This window comes from Maylandia zebra, linkage group LG4 (genome assembly GCF_041146795.1).
Source record: "Maylandia zebra isolate NMK-2024a linkage group LG4, Mzebra_GT3a, whole genome shotgun sequence".
NCBI classification, from domain to species: Eukaryota; Metazoa; Chordata; class Actinopteri; order Cichliformes; family Cichlidae; genus Maylandia; species Maylandia zebra.
The window spans coordinates 34,581,351-34,604,562 of NC_135170.1; the positions used below are offsets into that span (position 1 = coordinate 34,581,351).

Below are 23,212 nucleotides of genomic sequence, written 5' to 3' on the forward strand. Positions count from 1 at the left end.
GATCATTGTCCTATTGATGACCCAGGTTGGGCCGAGATTTAACGTTAACATTTCACTGTAGAATACTTTGGAGTTCATCAATGGGCACAAGGTGCCCAAACCACCATCCCTCCACAATCATGTTGACAGTCGGTTTGAGATGTTTGCGCTGATATGGTGTATTTGGTTTTCTCCAAACACAGTGCTGTGCACAATGGACAAACATCTCCTCTTTTGTCTAATGTTCAAAAGACATCGTTTCAGACGTTTTTTGGTTAGCTGCAAACATTAGGTGTGCTGCTATATTCTTTGTAGAGAGCCACTCAAGCCATCTTTGGTATTCATTTCATCTGAACAAGCCCTAAAAAGAACAGTCAGTGATGACTGTCAGCCTCCCTCTGTTTTTATTACCACTGTTTAGGGCTGTTTGATATAACGATATATATCGGATGACGATATAAAAACGTCTGTCGTTTCATTTTACGCTATCGTTTGTTTCGTGGTGTCGCAAAATAAACTGTTTACGGCAATATTTGTTCATGGTTTTGATGTCACTGTAGTGGCTGTATTAATTTCTTAAAGTTCTCTCTTTCTCTTATATGTAATATAACCACACTATGGATGGACAACCACCTGTTTTTATGCGTTGTCGTTAGCAACAGCGACGGTAACACCATCGCGTGTCCGCTTGTTTATGTTCCACATAAACCTTTCACAATAAAGCTCAAGATCCTGTTGAGGCTTTTCAAAATAAACTGCATACTCTTTTGCGTGATTCAGAGTATTTACGGATGAGAATTAAAAAAAAAAGAGCCTCCGGGTGCTAAAAAATAAACCTTAGACTCAAACGTTAGAACAGGCTTTTCCCCGCAGCACGCCGTGTAATAAATACAAAGAAAACGGCGCCGTTACAACTTATGTCTACAGATGTATCGTTTCATGCATCGGTTAAAACACTCGACTCAGGTACATGACGCGCAGCTGGAAACACTTCCTGCAAGTCGAGCTGCCCGAGATTCACAGAATTTACAGAAAATGTTACATTTTTGTGATTTATATCGTTATCGGGACGATAGATGTCTTATATCGGGATATGAGATTTTGGTCATATCGCACAGCCCTACTTGGATGTTAAACTTCACTGTTACACCTGGTAGAGCAGAATGCTGATCATTTTATTACAGATGAAAGAATTTAGACAGTTTGTAACTCTCAGTGATGGCGCAGTGTTCGTTTGACCCGGAAGCAGCTAATGACGTCATACTTCCAGACCGGATAGTCAGGTGTCCCCCACTGCATAGAGTCCTTTAGTGCATCAGAGAGCAACAGGGAAAAGAATGAAACTTTTTTGGGGTTTTTTTTTAATGACGTTATTCCAAGTTATTCCCACACATAAGATACTGTTGTTGGTTATATTTGTTTCCAGTAGTTTGTTGGCATTGTCACCATTTTCTGTAGTTTGTACTACCAAAACCAACCAGTTTTTCCTTTGATTAACAGCATTATTATTTAATTTCAGATTTGTGCTTTGAACAATTATGAAAACAAGATCACTGGAATAAAACCAATTTAGCTTTTTTCACTACACTTCTTGCTACAGTGCATTTCCACCTCTCCGTGAAAGCTCACACTCATTCACAGTTCAGTGCAGCTCGATTAGATTGAGATTACTAATAGAGAGCCTGTCATTAACTGTATCTATGCAGACAAAGTAAAACTCACCAAGTTTGAATATGAAGAATATAATTTCTCTAAAAGCAATAATTAAGAGTCATATGATAAACCAGTGCTGTCCTTTATTTCACTTGAAGTGGATTCACAATTAATTCTAAATAAAATAGAGACGGGTGTGGGGCAGCTGACTTTATTTTTTTGTGAATAATTGCGTGATAGAAAAAGCAGCCACGGCTTCAAGGCAGGATGAAGGAAACATCTTGTTTCAGAGAGAAGATGAACTGAGGGGCTAGACCAAGGCCATGTATAAGAGAGGGATTATTTTGAAGTGTGAATCATGCAAAGCTCTCTAGTAAAAGTTACGCATAAATGGCTTGTTTCAGGCCGTAACAGGCTAAAGTACTGCAGTAACAACAAGGTGCGCGGCCTTCAAGGGGAACAGCACTCAAGGTCACTGAAACTCCTCTTAGAATAAATCTTTATTAGTCAGTTAATTAATCAATCAGGTCTGTATTGAGGAAAGTGGCAGGTTGGGTCATTTCTGAAGCTGTGGGGGACAGGCGAGTTAAAATTAACTTTATTTCAACACATGAAACTGTGCGTGGCTTAATAGTCACGCAGTGTAATTGAAATATCTGCATGACGATAAGCCGTGAACAATGCAGCGCAAGCATAAACTGCCTCTGAGCTCATATACGGCATCGATTTTCCATCACTTCCCACATACTGGGAGAACAATAAATCAGCCATTTAAAATGTACTGGCCGTCCAGCAGGGTGGGGTGTACCAACCACTGCTTGGCTAGTCAGTGTGACACAGACCCTGTGGTGAAATTCAAAAAGAAAACTTATCTGGGGACAATCAAGGACAGAGAAGTTTAATCGAGGTCTCGGGAATCTCTGCTGGAGCTCAAGCAAAAAGCCAGAAACACCCGGCTCTTTCACGGCCGCTTAATCTTTTCAATCAAAGCTGTGTAAAGGGCCAGGATCAACACTGTGATCAACTCTGTTATGCAATGGCCTCTATCGTCTCCCCTTCACACCCTGGAGCCAACAAATACTGCCAGGAAGGGGAAAAAGAAAATAACGCATTCAGCCATCCATTTATCCATTTGGGTGGTGAACATGAGAATCAATCAGCAGGAGAGCAGATCTCAGTCAACAGATCTTTGTAAGAGCTTTCAGAAGTTGAAGATCACGTCACACCCACAGCTGACAGTGCTGATGCACGAAGCCGATGCTGATTAAAGATGTGACCTGATGAATTATCAACCCGGCTGCTTTTAGGCCTTATTATTGTGAAGTAATTATTCTGTCTCTTTGTGAATTCTTCATTAAAATGAGAGGTTAATGCACAATAAAATATTCACATCACACTTAAGTGGCTTGTGGCTGAGTGAAACTAAATATGACAATGCAAGATCACAGGCAGCGTGCGGCTAATTTAACTCGGTGCACTCGACAAACATCACCCATCATCTCCCTGTGGGGAGAAGAGGCGTCGGTGTCAAGCCTGTCACTCTGTTTGGGTGACTGACAGATGGTTGGAGAGCAGGCCTAAGGTGAGGCGCTAAAAACAAACCATAGGGCCTGAAACTCCAGGGGGGAAGAAAGAAAGGAACTCTGAATCAAACAGGTTAAATTCTGACCCGTTTGATCACAAATGCTGCCAAAGCTCAAAAACCCGGATCAAAACAGGTGTCATCCTTAATGTTTTTCTCATCCCTGCTCATCTCTACAGCGCTGCTGCTAAAGGTCTAATCATCTGCACGGGGACAGCTGCTGTCAAACCTAAAAATAACCCACAATCTGTTGTCCGCTGCGAACAAAGCACCCCGAGTGCTGCAGACTGTCCGTCTGGGGGAAAAAATCTGCCAAAACTGCTCAACAGATTCACACATAAAAATCTAACAATGCAGCGCCGGGCAGACGAGACGCGGCCAAACAAACCGAACAAAGTGAAGTAACGTTAGAAGCCCAGCTGCTAAACTGGTCTCAAAGATAAGATGGAGTAAAGTCTATTAATCAAACGGTAAAATTACACATCCAATATTCAGATTCCTGTTTAAGGTAATCTGAATATTACTTAATGTAACTCCGTTTTAAATAATTCAAATGTCTTTATTCTCCTGACATGGCATTATAATAACCTTCGACTTTGTGTTCATCGACAACGAGCGTCCCACTGCTGATGTGCTAACAATGGAAGCCTTAAAACGTGGACACGGTTTAGTAGTCTAGAAGGGTGTTAACAAACACACATGTCAGAAAGCATTGTCCTTTTAGCAGACAATGTTTGTCAAATTTCCAGGAGGGACATGATTAGAAATGCGTATATCAGAGGGACAGCTCAGGCAGGGATGGACAGTGCAGAGGGAGAGCTGATATATTGGGCAAAGGATGGTGAAGCTGGAGCTGCCAGGCATGGATGTGGTGGAGGAAGAAAAGCAGGTGGTTGGTGTGACAGAAGATGACAGAGATAGGGTGAGATGGAGGCCGATGATAGGCTGTGGCAAGCAGCCAAAAAAAAGAAAAAAATGAAGATTTGTTAAACTTGAGTTTAAATCCAAAATCAAAACGAGCACACTTATAACTGTGCAAAGCACTCATTACATTCTCAGGTTAAATGTGACCATGAAAGGAGAATATAAACATTATAAATGTTATTTAACAGAAAGTACCTTGGAGTTAGTTGGTTTTGTTTTCATGCATTACCTGCAAAGAGCAAAATAATATGAATCTTGTAAATGCAGCTCCTGAAGCACTCTTTATCCTCAAAGCTGTTTATGCTGCTTTAAGTACATGATGACCATGTTATCCTGTTTCTGTCTAATCCTGTATATATCGTGCAGTGGAATAAAAGATCAGAACTGTTGTTTTTTCCCAATATTCCTTTGTTACAGTTATTTTAAGTAATTTCAAATAATGTGTAACGCTTCAGACAGAAACACGTAATGGTACATTACAACAAAGAAATAATTATACTGTAATTATATTATAAGTAACTTTAAGTAATACATAATTTTTTATGTATTGCAAAACTTAAGGTATTATACAGGAAAGAAGAAATAATTAATTTTTAAGTAAATGTGAAAACAAAAGTAAACTATGAAAATTATATAAGTAATTTAAGTAGTGCTTAAACTCCTGGTAACTTTGCAGAAAAACAAACAATGTTTCTCCATCTTACACTGTACGTAGATATAATACTGGAAAATATTGTTGAATTATGATTGAAATTCCATTTATTTACGAGGCAGTTACGCTCTTAGTCAGAGGTTGTATAATAAAGTCCTACCAGCTTTTCTATCATCCGTTTTCTAAGATGTCAGTGGGACCAGTATCAATATCACTTCAGCCAATCAGGAGACGGTTAGCTTCGCGGTAGAGTAACGGGACCTAAAACGGCTCGTTTCACTCAGCGGATCAGCTGCAGGGCCTGTGGTATTAAGAATTTTTTAAAAAGAAATGCTTTGAGCGGTGAATCGTACAAAGCCACTCAAGCTCCAAAGGTACAAATGTGGCAGTGGAAATGAGCAGAACAGGGCTCCTTTAAGAGTGTGAGACGAGAACGTCCTTGAAGCTGGTCTGGCTTTAGTTAAGTATTATCTTTAAAACATCAAGGTTACAGAAAGATTCATTTAAATGCACAACTTTGGTATTTTAAGGTGTGTCGTTTGATGCCAGTTTCAATTTAAGAGAATATCTGTCCTCTAAAAAAGTAGATTAAAAAAAAGTGTGACCCATTAGGGTGGATGTGTGCAGGCGGATTGGAAATGCTTTTTAAAAAACATACAGCTGGAAGAGGATATTTCTACCGATGAATAAAGGTGAGACATGTATATTTATCATAAAGCTCGGCCTTTCAGATAGCAATTTTGAGCATGGCTTCCTGGGCGACCTGTCCTAAACTTTGCAACTGAGTGAAAGTGGTGGGTCCCAGAAATAAACTCCCAGTTCAACACAATGGAAGAAGAAGGGCAACTGAGCTCCCAATGCAACACTGAAAAAGACTTCTGGTTCTGTGTGGGGCTGGCTTTGATGGTCCCCTGCAGGCAAAAGAAGAGCTGATAAGAAAGAGTCAATTATTTAGAGTCATCAGTCTGGGTAGTAACTTTAGGCTAGAGCCTCTGACCCCACACAGACCCCAGTGAAGACGCAGGCCAGCCACTGTGAGCCGACCACAGGAGTGTTTTATCCCCCCTAACAGAATTATGACTTATTGAAGATATGAAAGAAAGATCTGATGGACAAAAATACTGTTAAAATTATATTCCTAATAAAAAACAAATAAAAATGTAACAAATTATTACTTGTCAGCTGTAAGCTGATTATGATAAAGATCATATTATTTCTAGTTATTAACACAGTGAAAAATCGAACGCGAGGGGTGTAAGTTTGACTCATTTAGATCGGTGTAATGAACAATAATTACATTTGTGTCATTACATAGATTTATATACAGTTCTCTGTTCCTCTTCATTTCTTCAAAGTGCAACTTTTTGCTATATAAGACTTATTCACATAATCCCATGCATGCCTGCACGCACACACGCATGCGGCATTGGCAGATATAATTATGTGAAACTTTATTGCCACTTCAAATTAAATTTTGATAGAAATAAACGTTAAAAGTTAAATCTACTCTTTCGCTGTAAGAACCCTGATGTCAGTTCAAAGCGCTGTAACCGATTTTGTCTTCATCGGGCGGTGACCTCGAGCTCGCACTGAGATGGTTTGCAGCCAGGTGTGAAGTGGCTTGGATTGTGAATTAGCACCTCTGAGTTTGAAGCTACGGGTCTGGAAAAGAGCGGAGGGCCCGCTCAGGGTTGGGTATGAAGTGCTGCCCCAGGTGGAAGAGTCCTTGTCACAGGTGAGGTGAGAGCAGAGCGGGAGACTGACAGATGCAGCATCTGCAGTCATTGTCTACAGTGGTGTGGACGCTGTAACGTCCTACTTCGGTAAAGAGACACCTGAGCATGAAAGTGAATGTGTTAAGTATTAATTAACCTATGTCTCTACCCTCAACAACGGCCACAAGCTGTGTGCAGTGACCAAATTATAGGTTGGCGGATAAAATGTGGCAGAAACGGGCTCCCTCTGAAGGTTGGCTGGGCTCAGTCTTAGAGATAAGAGGAGCTCAGGATAAAGCTGCCACTCCTACAAAAGAGCCAAGTGGACGGCTTTTGGTATCTGAGGATGAAACCTCCTGAACACCACCTAGCTGAGCACTTTCCAACTGCGGCGGGACCTCGACGTACACAGCACTGCTGGAGAGATTGTATCTCTCAGCTGGCTTGGAAACAACTGCTTGCACGGTTAGTTTGGTTTAGTTTGGTTTGGTGGTTGGACAGCATGTTTCACGCCTTTCTTAAACAATACTCCATTGTTGCAAGTTTGAAATACGTCCACAGACAGCACGGTTTTCTTTTCAAGCATTTCAAAGGAACGGACAAAACCGCAGAGTAGCTGTTATTAGTTAATGAGAGTCTCATATATTTATATACATATTTCTGTTATTACTTAGCCATAAAAATCTTTTTTTCTTGTCTCACATAATCATGATTGATTCTAACGAAACTGTTAAATTAGTCTGCAAAACTGCAACTGTAAACGAAAAGTCCGGAGATCACAAGTCAGCATTATTTAAATTAGTTTTATATAACAAGAAGCTTCACCCCAAAGGAGACAAAGGAGAGAAAAGTTCATTTATTGGGAAATTATTTTGTCTGCTCATTCTGTTAAATATAAGCAAGGACTGGACGAAGAGCGAGAGAGAGAGGAGAGAGGCGAGGCTCCAAAATTATTCAGGAGAAGATCAGCACATCGATCACTGTCTCAGTGCAAAGTTAAAGCTCGAGTGGAAATCACAGTTAAGACTTCAAGGACACAAAACACTTCCTGTGGGCAGCCGAGGTGGGGGTGTGCAGGGTGTCGGGGGAAGTTTGAGTGAAGAAGAGAACAGAAAATGTTGTTAAGATCAGAGTCTGACAGAAATGGAGGCTGGGCACATTACGCCTTGTTCTTATGGGAGATAAAAATATCCATGCAGGGTGTACGAACATGGGCTGCTTGGGCCAAAAGAATATTTTTATCTGGTGCCCAGTGAAGTCATCACTGTGGAATACTGTTCCCTGGAAAACATGCTGTACTTGCACTGCTGAACAAACCGTTTCTATTCAAACCTCTTGTACTGTCTTTGCTTTTTATGCTGGAAACAACAAAGTCCACAAACTCTCACTGACACCTGTTTTTCCTCGCATGTGGTTCCCACATTTAACTACTGTCATGCTGTTTGTAAATGCGACTTGACTGAGACACATCGAGCTGAACAGAACCTGAGGGGACCATGAACTAAGGGGTTAGCAGGAAATTTGGGGCTTGTTAGTATCTCAAATGTCCAGAGCTGCAGTTTTAACTCCACAGGAAATACAAAATTGTCACATATTATTGTAATAAAGAGTTAATGAATAAACAAAGTTGGGTAGGAAATGCAAACTATATGCAACACATTGCATGTGATGCAGAAAATCCATAAATATATTTTTATGTTTACTGATAAAAAGCTGCAGCAATTAGAAAATGGATCAGTTAATCTTTAGACTATTTTCCAAGAATATTCAATCCATAAAATTAATTTCGCTTTGATCTGGCCACAAATTGATTTCCACATCTCCTTCATTAGGGTATGAAACAGACCTGAACGCACTCACTAGCCTGTCCTGTGTAAATAAATGAGACACAAACCAGCCCTGAGAAAGTCCTGAGTGGTAAAATAATACATATTAATCCATGAATTCAGAAGAGTGCTGGTTTTCTGCAAACGTTGTTCTCTTGATTTGCTCTGGGTCTCTTTTTTTTATGACTGAAACAAGCGGCATGCATTTTGTGCAAAGGAAGAGTCAAGTATCTGCTTTTTATGTTACAGCCTGAAGCAGAAAGCCTGACCACAGGACAGCTGCCTCCTTCATCAAAGACCCACCTCCAACATGGACTGTTCACACTTCTACCCTCGTGTGGAGGTATGAAAGTGTGAAATCTAAGATCTGCAGACTAAAGAACTCTTTCTTCCTGCTGCCATTAAACAGAAGTTAATCTTGGCCTACTTTCATCTGCTACTGTCTGCATTTCTCACTTTGCACACTCACAGCTGTCTACTGCACATACAGCTGATCAAGTACTCCAAACTGCATAAATATCCACAATATGCACATAACTCACGGGAGGTCAGATTCTTTCATTTTATTTCTATAGTTCTATTTTTTGCACATATGTGATTTTATAACCGTTTTTAATTATAATTTATTCTATTTATCTGTTTTATATGTGGATTTTGCTGTTTGCCATCTGTTGTGGACATCAGTGGAAGAATTGCACAATTGTACAGGGACTGGTAAATGGTAAATGGACTGGTTCTTATATAGCGCTTTTCTACTCTTCTGAGCACTCAAAGCGCTTTACACAACTTGTGCATTCACCCATTCACACCAGCACATTTTTCCTAGGTGCTTTCTAACTGACATTCACAGACATTCATACTCCGATGGACGCATCGGAGAGCAATTTGAGCTACAGCCACCCAGGGAAATGACAATAACACTTTGAAACCAAATTGAAAAGCCTGGTTAGGTTGAACCAACACAGCAAGATGTATTCTGTTGTTGCCAACTTTCTCAATTAGATTTTTAAAAACATGTTTAATATTTGCAAAAACCGCACAGGAGACACACAGAGAAATGTGAAAGCTGTCCACTTCTGTGCACATTTCAGCCAGAAGACAAACCAAAAGAACAAAGTACTGCATGTCCACTGATCCAGAGGATACTTTCAGCTGCTATGAATACAGGCGTGGCTTTAAACTGTCACACCTTTTTGGTGTGTCCCGAACAAAAAACCCTATAAATGAATCTTTAGTTGGTAGCTTGCACTGGTTAGTTGGATGTTGGAGGGATTTGTCAGAGCAGCTACAGTCTGCCAGCTCTCCACAGTTTGGCCTTGGTCCTAACATTTTGAGGTCAACTGACTGTGGCTGCAGAACTGGGCTAAGTTCCACTTCCTGAGGCTTGAAAAGTGACCGTTAGCTGGAAACTGATAAAAGTACCGTAGGTTAAAAAATGAATAAATAAACACTTACCAGAAACACCCGGTACGCATCTTTCCTCGTGACAGAGCCCCAGCACGGATCTGTGTCGTTGTACTTGACACTTCCAGCGCTGCAGGAGTGGTTTCCACTGCAGGCAATCACAAAAAAAGAGCTTCATGTTAAACCCCGTCACCTGTCGGCTGTGTGAAACAAACAAACTGTCACCGCAGCTCTAACTCTGACGCACAAACTTTTATCAAAGGTTTAATTTAAAATGTCTGTGTTTACACAGACGAAGATTTCCACTGAAGGAAAAGCTTTAGAGCGTATCGCTTAAGAGCGATCACTAAGCCTGTCATTGTTGCGTAACATAGCAAGCGTTAGGAAAATCATCTAGTTCTGTCAGTGTTACTCGGAGGTCTCCAGTTTGTGCCTTCAGGCGAGGCAAACTGCCTCTGAAGTCTCAGTTACAGCTCACATTTGTTCTAGCTGGAAGGTTAGCAAGGTTGGCACCAGAGTAGGAGAATTTAATACAATGAGACAGCATCAGCATGCCAAACCCCTGGACAGGATGGAGAGGTCAGTTTTGTCATAACACCAATTAGAAGAGGGAAGGACACGTTAAATACGAGGGGGGGCATCCCTTATATGGTCACGAGGAGAAGCCATGAACTTAAAGCGAGAAAGATGGGAGAAAGAACGACTTTTTCAGACAGATGAACGGAGGCGCTGCACCAAGGCCCAGTTTAAGAGAAACAAGGAACATTTTGAACAGGAAATCATGCAAAGCTACCCTAGCAGAGTCAAAGAACAAAGACATGGAGCTGAAAATGAGAACCACAGGTCCCCTTTAAGCACATGTAGCATGTTTTTCCTTCTGCTTCTATTTTGGCTTGTGTTTTAAAGCCACCACACCTGTTTCCTCTACAGTGGCCCTTTTTTGCCCCTCTCCAAAAGCCTGAATGTTTACCAAGGGTTGGATTGTTCCCCCATTAATAGCTGAGAATAGACTGCTCTCAGACAGCTCGGTTTTACACTGCTGCTGCTGCCATGTTGGTTTATTTCACTGAAATAAATCAGTTAATAAAGGACTGTGCATTATAGCTTCCTTAAAACTCCTTTGAAACTGCCTGAAACTATTAAAAACATCACTGTCAGAAACTGTCACAATCCACAAATAATAAAAAAAAAACACTGAAGGCAGAATGACTATTTCTGTGATCTGGGCTCTGAAGGGCTCAGTCCACTATAACTATATATGAAATACCTCATTTTCACCCAGACACTCGCAATAAAAACCTTTCTGGAAGCAAATCAACACGACTCAGTCGCCAGCAGCACCGGTATGAGGTGAGCAGGCCTAAAAGTGAGAGCGAGGCTTTATTGTCTTAATCTCGGGTTCAGCAGGTCACAACAGGACTAAAGAGAAAGGACAGAGGAGCCAATGAGAAGACGGGCGTGCTTCATTGTGCCAAAAGTAAAAGCACAAAGGTTATGAATACTTTTCATGAAGAATATCACAAGTAATCCCCAATTTTCAGATTCGTATTTTTAAGCTTGGACTCTACTTGAGCAGCTTTGCCACTTTAGCCCCACCCCCTTTAAGGCTGCACCTCCTATTAGCCAACTTTGTGATTGGCTGCCCCTCAAAGAAATGTTCTGAGTGCCAGGTGGGCGGGGTTTCTGCACTCAAAGTGGAACAAACGGTTTTTGCAAAATAATGTTTAATGAAGGCGTAATTTCAGCAAAATAGCTAAATATTTATTACACTACTACACTACTGTCCAAATTAATTTGAGTAAATAAATGAATACAGTTTCAATAATACAATATTAAACTGAGTATTTATGCCCTTTCATTTTTGTTACAAAGTCAATACCCATAAAAGAACTGAGACTAATACTTATCAATAGTCCCGATAAGATTCTACGGCAGCACCCGTTTCCAAACAATAGGAACAAATTAGAAGTGAAGTTAAACCACAACAGAAATTTCCACGTGTTCACAAAAACAGGAGGCTGCTCCCAGGAAAATGCTTTGGAGCGCCTCACTTCATGTCTCAAAGCAAAATGGGGCTTGCAGCAGAGAGGGGCCTTGTTGCTTAATGTTAATTAATTCTGTACAACTTCACAAGCACCTCCTATGAACTGGCTCTATGAAGTCCAGCGAGTAGAAGCTCCTGAGTATTTATGAGTCTGACCGGAATGAAATCACTAAAGTAAGAAGAGATTACCTGTACATACACTGACCTCTATGGTTGGAAACATTAGTCTCTATATTAATCATGGCTAAGGACAAGCAGAGTAGGTCTACTTCTAATATAATCTCGTTATTTCGAAATAAATCCAAAAATAATCCTACCAGGCAACTTCCATCAGCGATATCGGCACAGCTGCTGCGTAGATGGCCAGGTCTCCATAAAGATAGACTATGATGCAGATGTAGAACATATTGACGCCAACTGAAAGACAAAAACAAAGACATTAATATATTAATGAGTCAGGGATGCATTGTACTCAGTGCTGAGAAAAGCTACGGACGTTAGGCATGACCAAATTCTGACAAATGGTTTGGTCAACCCAATCAAAGGACCTTATCTTGGTCTCGTCTTGTAGTCTCAGACAAATGCTCAGAATGAAATGAGGATTAATTCAAATTTGATCCTTCAATCTGGGTCCAGAGCCTCACTACAAGACATCCGTCCAGGTCCAAGTTTGAGTCAGGGGGCAGTGGTTTAAACAGAGTGTCAAGACCTCCCCCCTACCCAACTTCTCCAGCTCTACCAGGAGACACTAAGGCAAGGGTGGGAAACTCCAGGCCTCAAAGACCGTTGTCCTGCAGGTTTAAGATCTCACCAAGAGTCACACCTGAATCAAATAATTAGTTCATTACCAGGCCTCTGCAGAACTTCAACACATGCTGAGGAGGTCATTTAGCCATTTAAATCAGCTGCATTGGATCAAGGGCATGTCTAAAAAGATCTCATCTCCTGGGTCTGCACCGGGGCCTCCCCCAGCAAGAACACCTCACCTAGGAAGAACCCAGCAGGCATCATGGTCAACTGACTCCTCGAAACTCTGAGCTGCTCCTAAAGGACCGAGCTCCTCACCCTCTCGCTAAGATGAGACATCCTTCAAAGGAAGCTCAGTTCCACCTCTTGTATCAGCATCTCATTCTTCCCCTAACCAAAGTGGATGGAGACTGACCTGTAAATCAACAACTCTGCTTTCATGGTCAGCTCTCCTTTCACAACAACAGACCAGTATGACATCCATGCACTGTGGAAACTACCTACAACTAAGGATACTCAAAACTGCCATAAATATACAGTCTACATGATGGGATATTTATGTTTGAGGACAGGAGTCTTTTTCAGAGTTTCATATAGAAGGTAGTGCGTTGATGGACGGTTGGTTTCCAGGGTCGGTGAGGTGTTTAAGGACAACTTGGATCCAAACTGAGTGCAGATGGCAACTCCACCATCAGGGATTAACAGGCAGGCGGCAGACACGGGGACAGAGCCATCACAGCCTGGTGTGGGTCACTCCTGTGTGTACGTACCACTCCCCATTAAAGCTTATAATTTGGCAATTACGTTTGTGTGACGCAGACAATCTTTACAGATCACCGAAGCACAGCTGGTTTCTCCACGTGAATAAAAACAAAGTAACACGAGATCAATAAGTGACAAGGAGACGCATTTTTCATTTTTAGCGTCCGTCTCAACATTTCATCATGAAATATGAGCGACGGACCACGAGTGTGAAACTTTGCCATCTCTATTAAAATGTACTCTCATCTACACCTCTGCTCATTACATCCCTCCATCCCTTTTCTGGGACAGCGGCCTGCACGGCATAGGCACGTCTTACTGGTTCAATGAAATATATTAATAGCGTTAATTAAAAAAAACTAATCGGGGAATTTTCCTCATCAGCCTTTACTCTTTACAAGTTCTTTAACCATCTGTCCTCCTCTCGCCATGCAGCCAAGATCGAGAGCTTTCACCAGCAGACACATCAACACGGTGCCCCACACATCCATCATCCTCTTGAATTCTTAGAAGGGGTTTCGACCGTCCAACCGGACCCCTCAGCTAATTCATTACTGCCAAGGAAATTAGAGCATACAGTCGATTAAAAAGAAATAAAAGTTGACAGATTTACGGCTTTAAGGGCTACACTGCTTCTTTTATGGCTGAGGGTGCCCATCAAACAGTTAAATTAAGCAGTGACAGAAGTTGAAAACACGAGGAAGTGGCAGCCTAATAAACAACCATTCATCTCGTTGTAATTAAAGCTGTCAGCTGACTCACAACAGTCAGAATGCAACATTAGAGTCTGGAGCCCTAAAAGAGTAATCCGAGTCTAATTTAGCCCAGACTCTATTAGAGTGTGCTGGTTATTATCATTATAAGAAAATGAAACAATTAATCATGTGGTCAATACAGTGTCAAAATGGAACACACCCATTACATTTTAACAGCATATGTACTACATATGTCATGGTGAACGGCTCGTTCTGTTAAGAACAAAGACGCAGACCCATGAAACATAAACAGGACTACAAAGGCCTGCACAAAGAACACCCTTACTGCAATTAAAAGGGGAGCAGCAGCCAGGTGCTGCTATCAAATGCACTTCATTAATTAATCACCAGTAAATGTGAGAACCTCTATAAAAGCTGTAGTTTTGGCAGCCAAAGATCTGACCGTGCAAAAAACCCAAGAACTGCATCTCAGACTTCACAGGCCTCAGTTAGCACGTTAAAGGTCAAAGTTCATGAAAGCACAATTAGAAAAGTCTGCACAAGTACGGCTTGTTTGAAAAAAACATGGCAGTACGGACAAACCGCAAGACCTCTGGAACAATGTCCTTTAAAGAGATGAGACCGAATTGGAGACAACTGACGATAATGCACAGCACCACAATCAGAGGAAACCAAACACAGAACATCAATAACAACACCTCATACAAAGGTGATGGTTAGAGCACCTTGCAGCCACTGAGTCGCCCATAAACTCTTCAAGTGTTAAAGCTTGGTCCAAACTGGATCATAAAACAGGACAATGATCTCAAGCGCAAATCTACAGCAGAAAAGCTGAAAAAGAATAAAAGGTGCAGTCTTCCAAAATCCAGACCTCAACCTGAGCTCCACAAAGCTGCAAACCTCTATGACCTGAAGCAGCGCTGTAAAGAAGAAGGATGTGACAGACTGATGAAGTCATATAGAAAACTGTTACTTCAAATCATTGCTGCTAAATGTGGTTCTGCATGCTGCTGGAATATGGTGTGAGCTTAGACGTTAACCTGCTTGCTTTGTCTGCACTGAGTCTGGCTTTCACACCAAGGTCACTGCGCCTTCATATTCTAATACTACAGAAAGTACAGGTGCAGGAATTAAATGGCAGATATTTCCACACAGTCCCAAGTTCAGAGTCTGCTGCAAACTAACGAAGCACTGTGGTCAGCACCTCGCATTACGATGGCCTAAAAATGTCCGGGTTCAGACTGGACAGCCATTAATAATTTGATCATGGATGAGACTTATCATTGAGAAACAGGTAGCAGGGTATTCTGCTGCTGCAGTCGGTAAATGATAGAAAGGCGAGCGCTCCACATGACCACGGGCGTGCAGGCCTTCGCTGCACCGCAACTAATTTTTCCCAATTACTCCGAGCCGCAGGCACGCGGGCTACAAAATGGGCCTTCGTGTAGGAGCTGAGGACTCCGTGTAGCTGTGAAACACCGCCGCCATCCATCAGCACATTTCCTCTGACTGACAGCAGACATGAAAACCTGCCCGGGAGGAACTGAGAGAACAGCACAAAGACCACATTTAGTTAAGACTACAAGGAGACTTTGGAGGGATTTAATACCATTTAAGTCCTAAAAGGAATGGGATAATATTTTATTCGTACTCTAGTACTAAGCCACCTGTGGCCTGCTCTTTAAGGTGAAGCAGTTTGGTTTTGTGATGCCTGAAAATGAGCTGTCATCTTATGGAAAACCTCTGAAATAAAAGGAAGAAAGAGAATATTAACTTTTATTCGGACCTCAGTAGTCGCCTTCTCCTCAGATTCCAGTTCTATCAAAGGGAAATTCTGATGAACACAAACTACAAACAGTCGCTAATCAAACCGATTGACGGCTTGACATATTTATCATGTAGAAAAACTGAGACATGCTGCTGAAATTGCATTTTTGTATCTTATATTAGTATACTTCAGGGATGAATGTGTAGTTACCCGTCTTTACACTCACAGAAAGAGGAGTTTCACTCGTCCAGCTGTATGTGGCCATCGATGTGAAATGAGTTTGACATCCCAGCGCTAAACAATCACTAATCTCTCAGATTAACATCTGGAGAATATCTCCCTTCTAAGTCGGAGCAGAAGTTAGTCAGTTGCTGTGTCATTCTCGTGTAACCAGCGACACAATAACAAAAACAGTAACTGCGATAATGAGTCCGTGTACATCAATGGATCCTAAATGCTTAAATGCATTTTAAATGGCACAAAATACAAAAGAAATGCTCTCACTAACAACATGCACATTGATTATTATGTTTTGCAATAAAGTAAAACGTGATGCAAAAAAAGTTTTACTTATAAATTTTTTTGTCCAAACACAAAGAGACAAAATTCCTGAGAAGCTTCATTGTTTGGTCATTTCACCTGCATCAACACAACGCCAGAAACGCTGACTCTCACCTCAAGGTGGTTTTCTAAATGATTGCCTACTAGGATATTCTGCAGTAACAGAAGTCGTAAAGTCCAGGAATTACATTAAACACTTGGCTTTCCATCAATCTGATTCCACGAGTCAGTCTTTCGCTCTTGCACCGATGGACGGTAGTTTGTCCGTTTCACAGATTGCAACAGCAGCGAGAGGGCTGGACAGCATCAGATCACGGGAGGAGACAGCTGAATGACAATGAAGACAACAAGACAGGAAGTGCTGGCACTAGCTAGTTAGCAAAATAAAAGTATTGCCTACTTGTGAATCTGCGTGGAAGGGGACTGCTTTATCACATGGATGAAAGCACTGCAAGTTACAAAGACAAAAGCATTCAGTAGTACAAGGGGGGATACAACAGAAGTAAAGTCTTCAAGGAGGAGACTGAACTTGTGATCACAACAAAACTTTGAAATTAAATTATCCTAAAACTGCTACAGGAAACAGGTGTTTGTGACTTATAGAAAAAGATCAGGAGCCATGCTGGAGCAAACGTGTCCCTTCATCTTCCCAGTGGCTCGGGCCCTGCTGGTTTTCATTTTGCCAGAGCTCTGCATGCACAAGTATGACATTTAAGTAAAAGTCACTCAAGTATTAAAAATGGATGTGCCCATGTTTGGCTCTCATTAAAGACAGAGGTCTGTGTTACGACAGATAAATCAGTATTCATGTCCACGGCCCTCCATATGTCAGGGGAAGGACGGCTTGCGTTGAAGAAACAAGCGTTCTGTTTGCAGAGCCATGGACAAACGGCAAATCATATCAAAAGTATGAAACGCCGGGACGAGACGCTGATGCGAGGATGGCACTCCCGCTTGCCTCCCTCTTTCTCTGCCTTTGTGACTTTAGCCAAAGTCGTCTCCTAATCAACTTTCAAATCGTCAATGTGAAGGTTATAGTAGCACCTTTCCACAGAGGTGCAGATAAACCTGCCTCCATCAACATTCCTGTCAGTGGCTGCAGGTCAGGCTGATACGATATCCATGGCCTTATTCCAAGCCTGCTTTACCGCTGCTGCCACCGTCACGTCAATTTCAGCCCAGGAGGAAGTCGAATGCCCTCTAAGAGTGCCTATTCAACAGCAGGAGAGATGCTTTTTAATTGCCTGCTACGGCGCGGGACAGGAAGACAGTGTGCAATCACGCCTGCAGGTCTTTGAAGAATTGAGGGCGGTGATAAAACTGTTTTAAAGTCCTGTAACTTTAGCACAGCGTGAAGGCGTTTGTTTGCACCCATTCTTGTTAATAACGCATGAAGAGTGCTGAATGCGCCTGTCAGTAAAGACTGCAGTCTGCCCTCAGCTCATTTTGTTTTACTCGGCTTTCCAAGAAAAGACAACTGCCGGCTGTCACATGTCAACATCTGTCTCCTCACGCCCATAATCCCTCACAACTTAGGGTTGGGGGTTTTTGGACTTGGTTTGGATTAAGTTGTCGCCTCTACAAAGAAACAAAACTGCTCAGCCCACACATTTCCATACAGACTATAAATAGTCCCTGATAGACTGGCTGGGATTATGTTTCATTTACATTTTTAATTTTAGAAAACAACCCTCTAAATTCTGTATAAACACCGACTGACATACAGAACCAAAAAATAAAGACATATCTCAATTTTTCCCTCATTATCAGATTATCTGCTGATTATTTTCATCTATTATGGCCCAAAAAAATCAACTCAAATTTAATTTATAATCATATAAAATGACAAGAGACAAACACACTGTTCAGCACACCATGTGTGTACCTCAGTGACGAGTGTTTCCTAACAGTTATATCAGTCCTCAGGTGTTTGCATGAATTAGAATTAGAAAGCCTTGACCTGCAACCAGGGTGTGATCAGTGTGTACGTATGTCTACGATCAAAGTGCTGTATGTGTTTGTTTGAATGAGATTTTGACTTTTAAGCTGGGTTTAGACTCCATTACATTGAGTTCATGTTTCATTTCCCACAACAGTTTTCTCCCTTCTGTTATGCTGACTGGTTAGAGCAAAGAGACGTCTGCTATCGGAGTCAGGGGTTAAGTTTTTGTTTTTTCTACCACTCAGTCCAGCCTGCTGTGTCTAGTTTACTTTTTTCAGGAAACTGGGAATGCGCATTTGTGTCTTCACGTATTGATTATTGTAACTAGGGCTGGGTATCGTCACTGATTTCTAGAATCGATTCGATTCACAAGGTCCCGAATCGATCGGTTTTATTACAGACACAGCGTTTTGAATTTTGCATAATTTTAAAAAATTAGGTTTTCTTTTCGGAAATAAGTAAAAGGAAAAAACAGCGGAGGGAGGGAGGGGGAGAGAGAGAGAGAGCTGTGCATGAAGTGTGATTTTATCGTGGTGGAAGTTCGGTCAATAATGTTTGGAGAGAGTTAAAACTAACAGCTTTAGAATCGGCGCAAAAAGGGCGTGAACACAAAGCTCGACCCGCCGACGCATCAGAATCAGCGAGCTGTCGGCTTTCAGCCCCGACCGTGTCCGTGCCGTTGGGTGAGAAAGGCGACATCTCACTGATTGTGATGCGTCGGCGGGTCGAGCTTTGTGTTTACGTCTTTGTGAAGAATCTGTGTTCCTGTTTGGTGGTTTTCGAAATTTTGTGAGGTTTAACCTGAGATTCTGGCGTTTCTGGCAAAATAAATTTATATTAAAAAATCGATTCAGGATTTTAATGAATCGATATCACGTTATCCAAGCCAGAATCGATTTTAATCGATAAATCGATTATCAAAACCCACCCCTTGTAACGCTTTAAAATCAGGGGTGGGCAATTCCAGGCCCCGAGGGCCGGTGTCCTGCAGGTTTTAGATCTCACCCTGGGTCAACACACCTGAATCACATGATTAGTTCATTACCAGGCCTCTGGAGAACTGCAGGAGCTAATTTAGCCATTTAAATCAACTGTGTTGGTTCAAGGACACATCTAAAACCTGCAGGGACACCGGCCCTCAAGGCCTGGAGTTGCCCACCCCTGCTTTAAATGGACTGGCACCTTCATACCTCTCCGACCTCTTACACCTTTATGTTCCATGCCGTGCTCTACGATCTCAGGACTCTGGCCAGAGCCAGAAAAAAGACAGCTGGAGAGCTTTTTCTTTTCGTGTCCCGTTCTTGTGGAACAACCTCCCTCAAGATATTAGGCAGGCATGCTCTGTGGAGGTTTTTAAAACTAAGGTGAAGACACATTTCGTAATTCTTTGCCTTTTAGTTTTTAAATTCTTACTGTTTTTGACTTGTATTGTGTTTTACTTGTACTGCTATTTATCCCTTTTATTTATTCATCTTTTTAGTTTCAGATAGCTGTATAGCACTTTGTTTGAAAGTGCTTTATAAATAGTTATTACTACAACTCAACGCAGCAGCGCAGTGTCCCTGCAGCTGCAAAGAGCCAAACATTCAGAAGGTTTTATATTTATGATACCGATTTGGTGATTTAAGAATACGATATTATTATAGAATGTAATATTTCAGACACATTAAAGTTAAAGACATTTCTCCAACTTTTGTTGTGTGCAGATTTTTATTTGGTTTTTGTCCGTGGGGAAGTTGCAGGTTGCCTTTTGGTGGCCTAACGATGCAACACTCACAGCTCAGTTTAGTTTAAACTTTCATCTATCAGCTGTTATAAATGCAGACATCAACAGATTAGCAAACAGGGAATATTGGCTGATAAATAAAGCCTGCGCTGCACTTTTTCAGTGAACCCCACCTGACTCCATTAGCATCAGTTTTTCAGTGTGTTAAATGTAAAGTTTTACCTTCATTCTGAAAAATTATCTGAACCACACGCTGGGTTGGAGTTTGGATTTTTTATATTTGTATATTTTTCCAGCACCTTTGAGTGACTTCATGAGTGAACATGAGATTCTAATGAAAAACATATTTCTATATGCACACTGTTAAAAACAAAGTGCAACCAAATTAACGTTTAAACATCGAGGCCCACTCCACAAATGTCACAATCCAACTATATTTTTCTATAAGCAAATTTGAGCATGAGTATAACAGGACATATCATCCGTTCAATAAAACGCACCAATTTAATGTCTTTGATGTGGAGGAACAGAAGCAAGCGTCAGTACTCTGGATGTTTAAAGCTGATAATTCATTGGAGAAACTGGAGGAGTCGATGCTTTTTTCAGGTTTGTTGCTTTGTTGTCTGTTAGTCTTGTGATGGACAAGCTATCAGCCAATGTGCACACCTTGGATGTGTGCTTGGACGCTTTCTCATGTCTTTGTGACCCAGAGGAGTCGCTCCCTACTGGCCATTAAACAGAATGCAGGGTTAAAGCCCTTTAAGATGTCTACAAGAAACAATGTTTGAATTTTTATTGACCCAAATATTAAAAAGTCAGTGCCTGCTTATTAAAACTGCATGACTGCAACAGATGAGAAGTGGATGAAGTGGACAGGAAGGTGGTGAGCAGGTAGAAGCTGAGCGGGTCGGCGTAATCGGGACAGAGAAAAGGGCTCCGTCTCTTTCCTCGACCAGCACGTGTTGGGCTAATTCGTTTCTGATTAGAGTGACTGGGCTGCTTCTCACCACATGAGGGAGAGAGACGAGGAGAGAAAACTCATTTCCTTATTACCAGTCGATAGCTGCCCGTGTTTCACCTGCATGGAGTCGTTTCGTGGTGGGAAAAGTCGTCAGCCAGCCTCGGTTTTTTTTTTCTTCTTTTAAGCACATTAACCAAGCAGAACAGGCGAGTGAGTGACGAGCAGACTGTACGGAGCGCACTGCAGCTTTAACAGCATGAGCTGCATGACAGCATGCATGAGTGCGTTCACACGTGTGGGTGTGAACATGAGCCGAGCGGATGTGTTACACTGAGCGTGTGCCAAGTGCTCCACCTGCTGCCGAAACGCTGAAGGACCGAGCGTGTCAGCGCAACGATGTTGTCGGAGCTTCGACCTTTTGCTGTTCCTTTACTCCTGCAACAACAGGGATGCTGCAGACTGTGGAGGCACCCGCGCCGAGTGAAGAAGAGCTGGCTGGATTAATGCAAGCGGACAAGAGGAGCAAGGAGACGAGGAGACGAGAGCTCCGATATGAGCCTCGAGGCTTTGTCTGTCTCCGGTTGAAGGTGATTCTGCCTTTAATTCAACAGCAAAACTTCACAGAGAACTCATTAGCCCCCAAATCATTCAGGAATTTGCCACAAGTGCAGGTTACCCTCACTCACCTACTCACCCACCCACAAGCAAGGCAGAGAGATTAACAACCTTGATAGGGTCTCAAACAGGTAATTAAAACCAGAGGCAGTTTTTCCATTTATAATTACATCCAATTAAACTGCCAGCAGTCTTCCTTTTGTAAATGTGAGCACCGGACATTAAAAAAAATATCTCTCCCAAATTATCCCACACAACCCTCACTACTCCTCCATATAAATGTTACGCGTGGCTAATGATGGCGACGTCGAAAGTTAATTGAATAATGGCTGAATAATGGGCAGAGAGAGGAGGTGAAGAAGGAGCTGGAGGCGAGAAGATTATTACCTTTGTTGAAGAACATGGAGGCCATCTGACCCATCTCAACCCGCTCCATGATGTCAAAATGATCGGCCTGCCCTGATCTCTCTGTGAAGACAGGAAGCAGACGACGGGAGTAAAGACACCTCGTGCAAGGAGTCAGATAAGCCCAGACTGAGATATCTATCTATCAAAAAAAAGTGTCTTTATACTTGCTACAAATTTACTACATTTATTTAAAGAATTCACATTAAAGCATTTTAACAAATGTAACTTTTTCTCAGGAAATGCCAGAAATGATGATAATTATACTCAGAGGCTGTTCCACCTTGTTTCATTTGCCAAATTGTGAAAATCTGAAAAATATTTAACATAAAATCGCATAAAACTGACAATTTTTGTTTGATAAATGACAAAGTCTAAAATTCATGTCGTTAGCCAGTCATTGGAGCACTTGCTGTGTCTCTAATGTTTGATGTGAATATTAACTTGTCTGTAGCTGCACTGCTGTCATGTGACTTGCTGATTGGATAACTACATGAGTAAGAGGAGCCTGAGCCGGCACACCTCGACTTCAGAGCCTGGATCCGGAGCACGATGAATTTGTGATATATTAAGTCTATACATGTCTCACAGTTCTTCATTTCTGAATTTTACGTGCATTTGTGAACACTTCCTGCAAAATGAGCAATTTTGGAAAATTGCTTAAAGGTAAACTGTGCTAAGCAAGCCATGCACATACATCTGTAACATGTAATAAAGCCCTCGGCGAGCGTATTTGTAGAGGTGAAACCTTACAATGAGAGAGAAACCTGAACTAAGTGCGTGGTCTTGATGTAAGACTACATCTTCTTTCCTATTTTTCTAAAGAGAGCGACACTCACGAACAGACAAGATGGGCCTCGTCTCCGGCTCCGATCGACCCCGGCACGTGACCTCGTCGTCGTCTGAATACTCGGACGTGGAGTCGCTGTTCTCGACCTGCTGAGGACGACAGGAGGAAAGCGTGACTTCCTGTTTTCCTCATTTCTAAACACAAACAATCAGCAAACAGCTGCAGCAGAGGAAGGTAACATCTGGAAACTACAAGCAGCAGCTGGGAAACCCCGTGGAGGACGGAGGCAATCGCGTGCCCACAGAGTCTCTGCAGATTAGCGTCAATTAGGTGTCAATGATGAGGTGAGTGACATAGGGACAAAGATCGGACGAGGAGTGACAAACAGCAGCTACATGGCCCGCCTTACAGCGCCAATCACAACTTAACTAAGAGTTCAA

At 41.9% G+C, this 23,212-nt stretch overlaps 1 protein-coding gene across 2 annotated transcripts in view; it reads right to left on the bottom strand.

Moving 5' to 3' along the window:
• Positions 1 to 23,212, bottom strand: part of slc38a12 (solute carrier family 38 member 12) — a 76,218-nt gene that overhangs the window by 42,274 nt on the left and 10,732 nt on the right. The window contains exons 5-8 of one of the 2 annotated variants that reach the window (XM_012920549.3): positions 22,822 to 22,918; positions 21,965 to 22,045; positions 12,097 to 12,196; positions 9,787 to 9,883 (exon numbers count right to left, since the gene is read on the bottom strand). In XM_012920549.3, the coding sequence (XP_012776003.1) occupies positions 9,787 to 9,883; positions 12,097 to 12,196; positions 21,965 to 22,045; positions 22,822 to 22,918 (375 nt within the window). Of the gene's footprint in view, positions 1 to 9,786; positions 9,884 to 12,096; positions 12,197 to 21,964; positions 22,046 to 22,821; positions 22,922 to 23,212 lie in introns of both variants that reach the window. The other variant, XM_004556392.3, reaches the window with a different exon arrangement.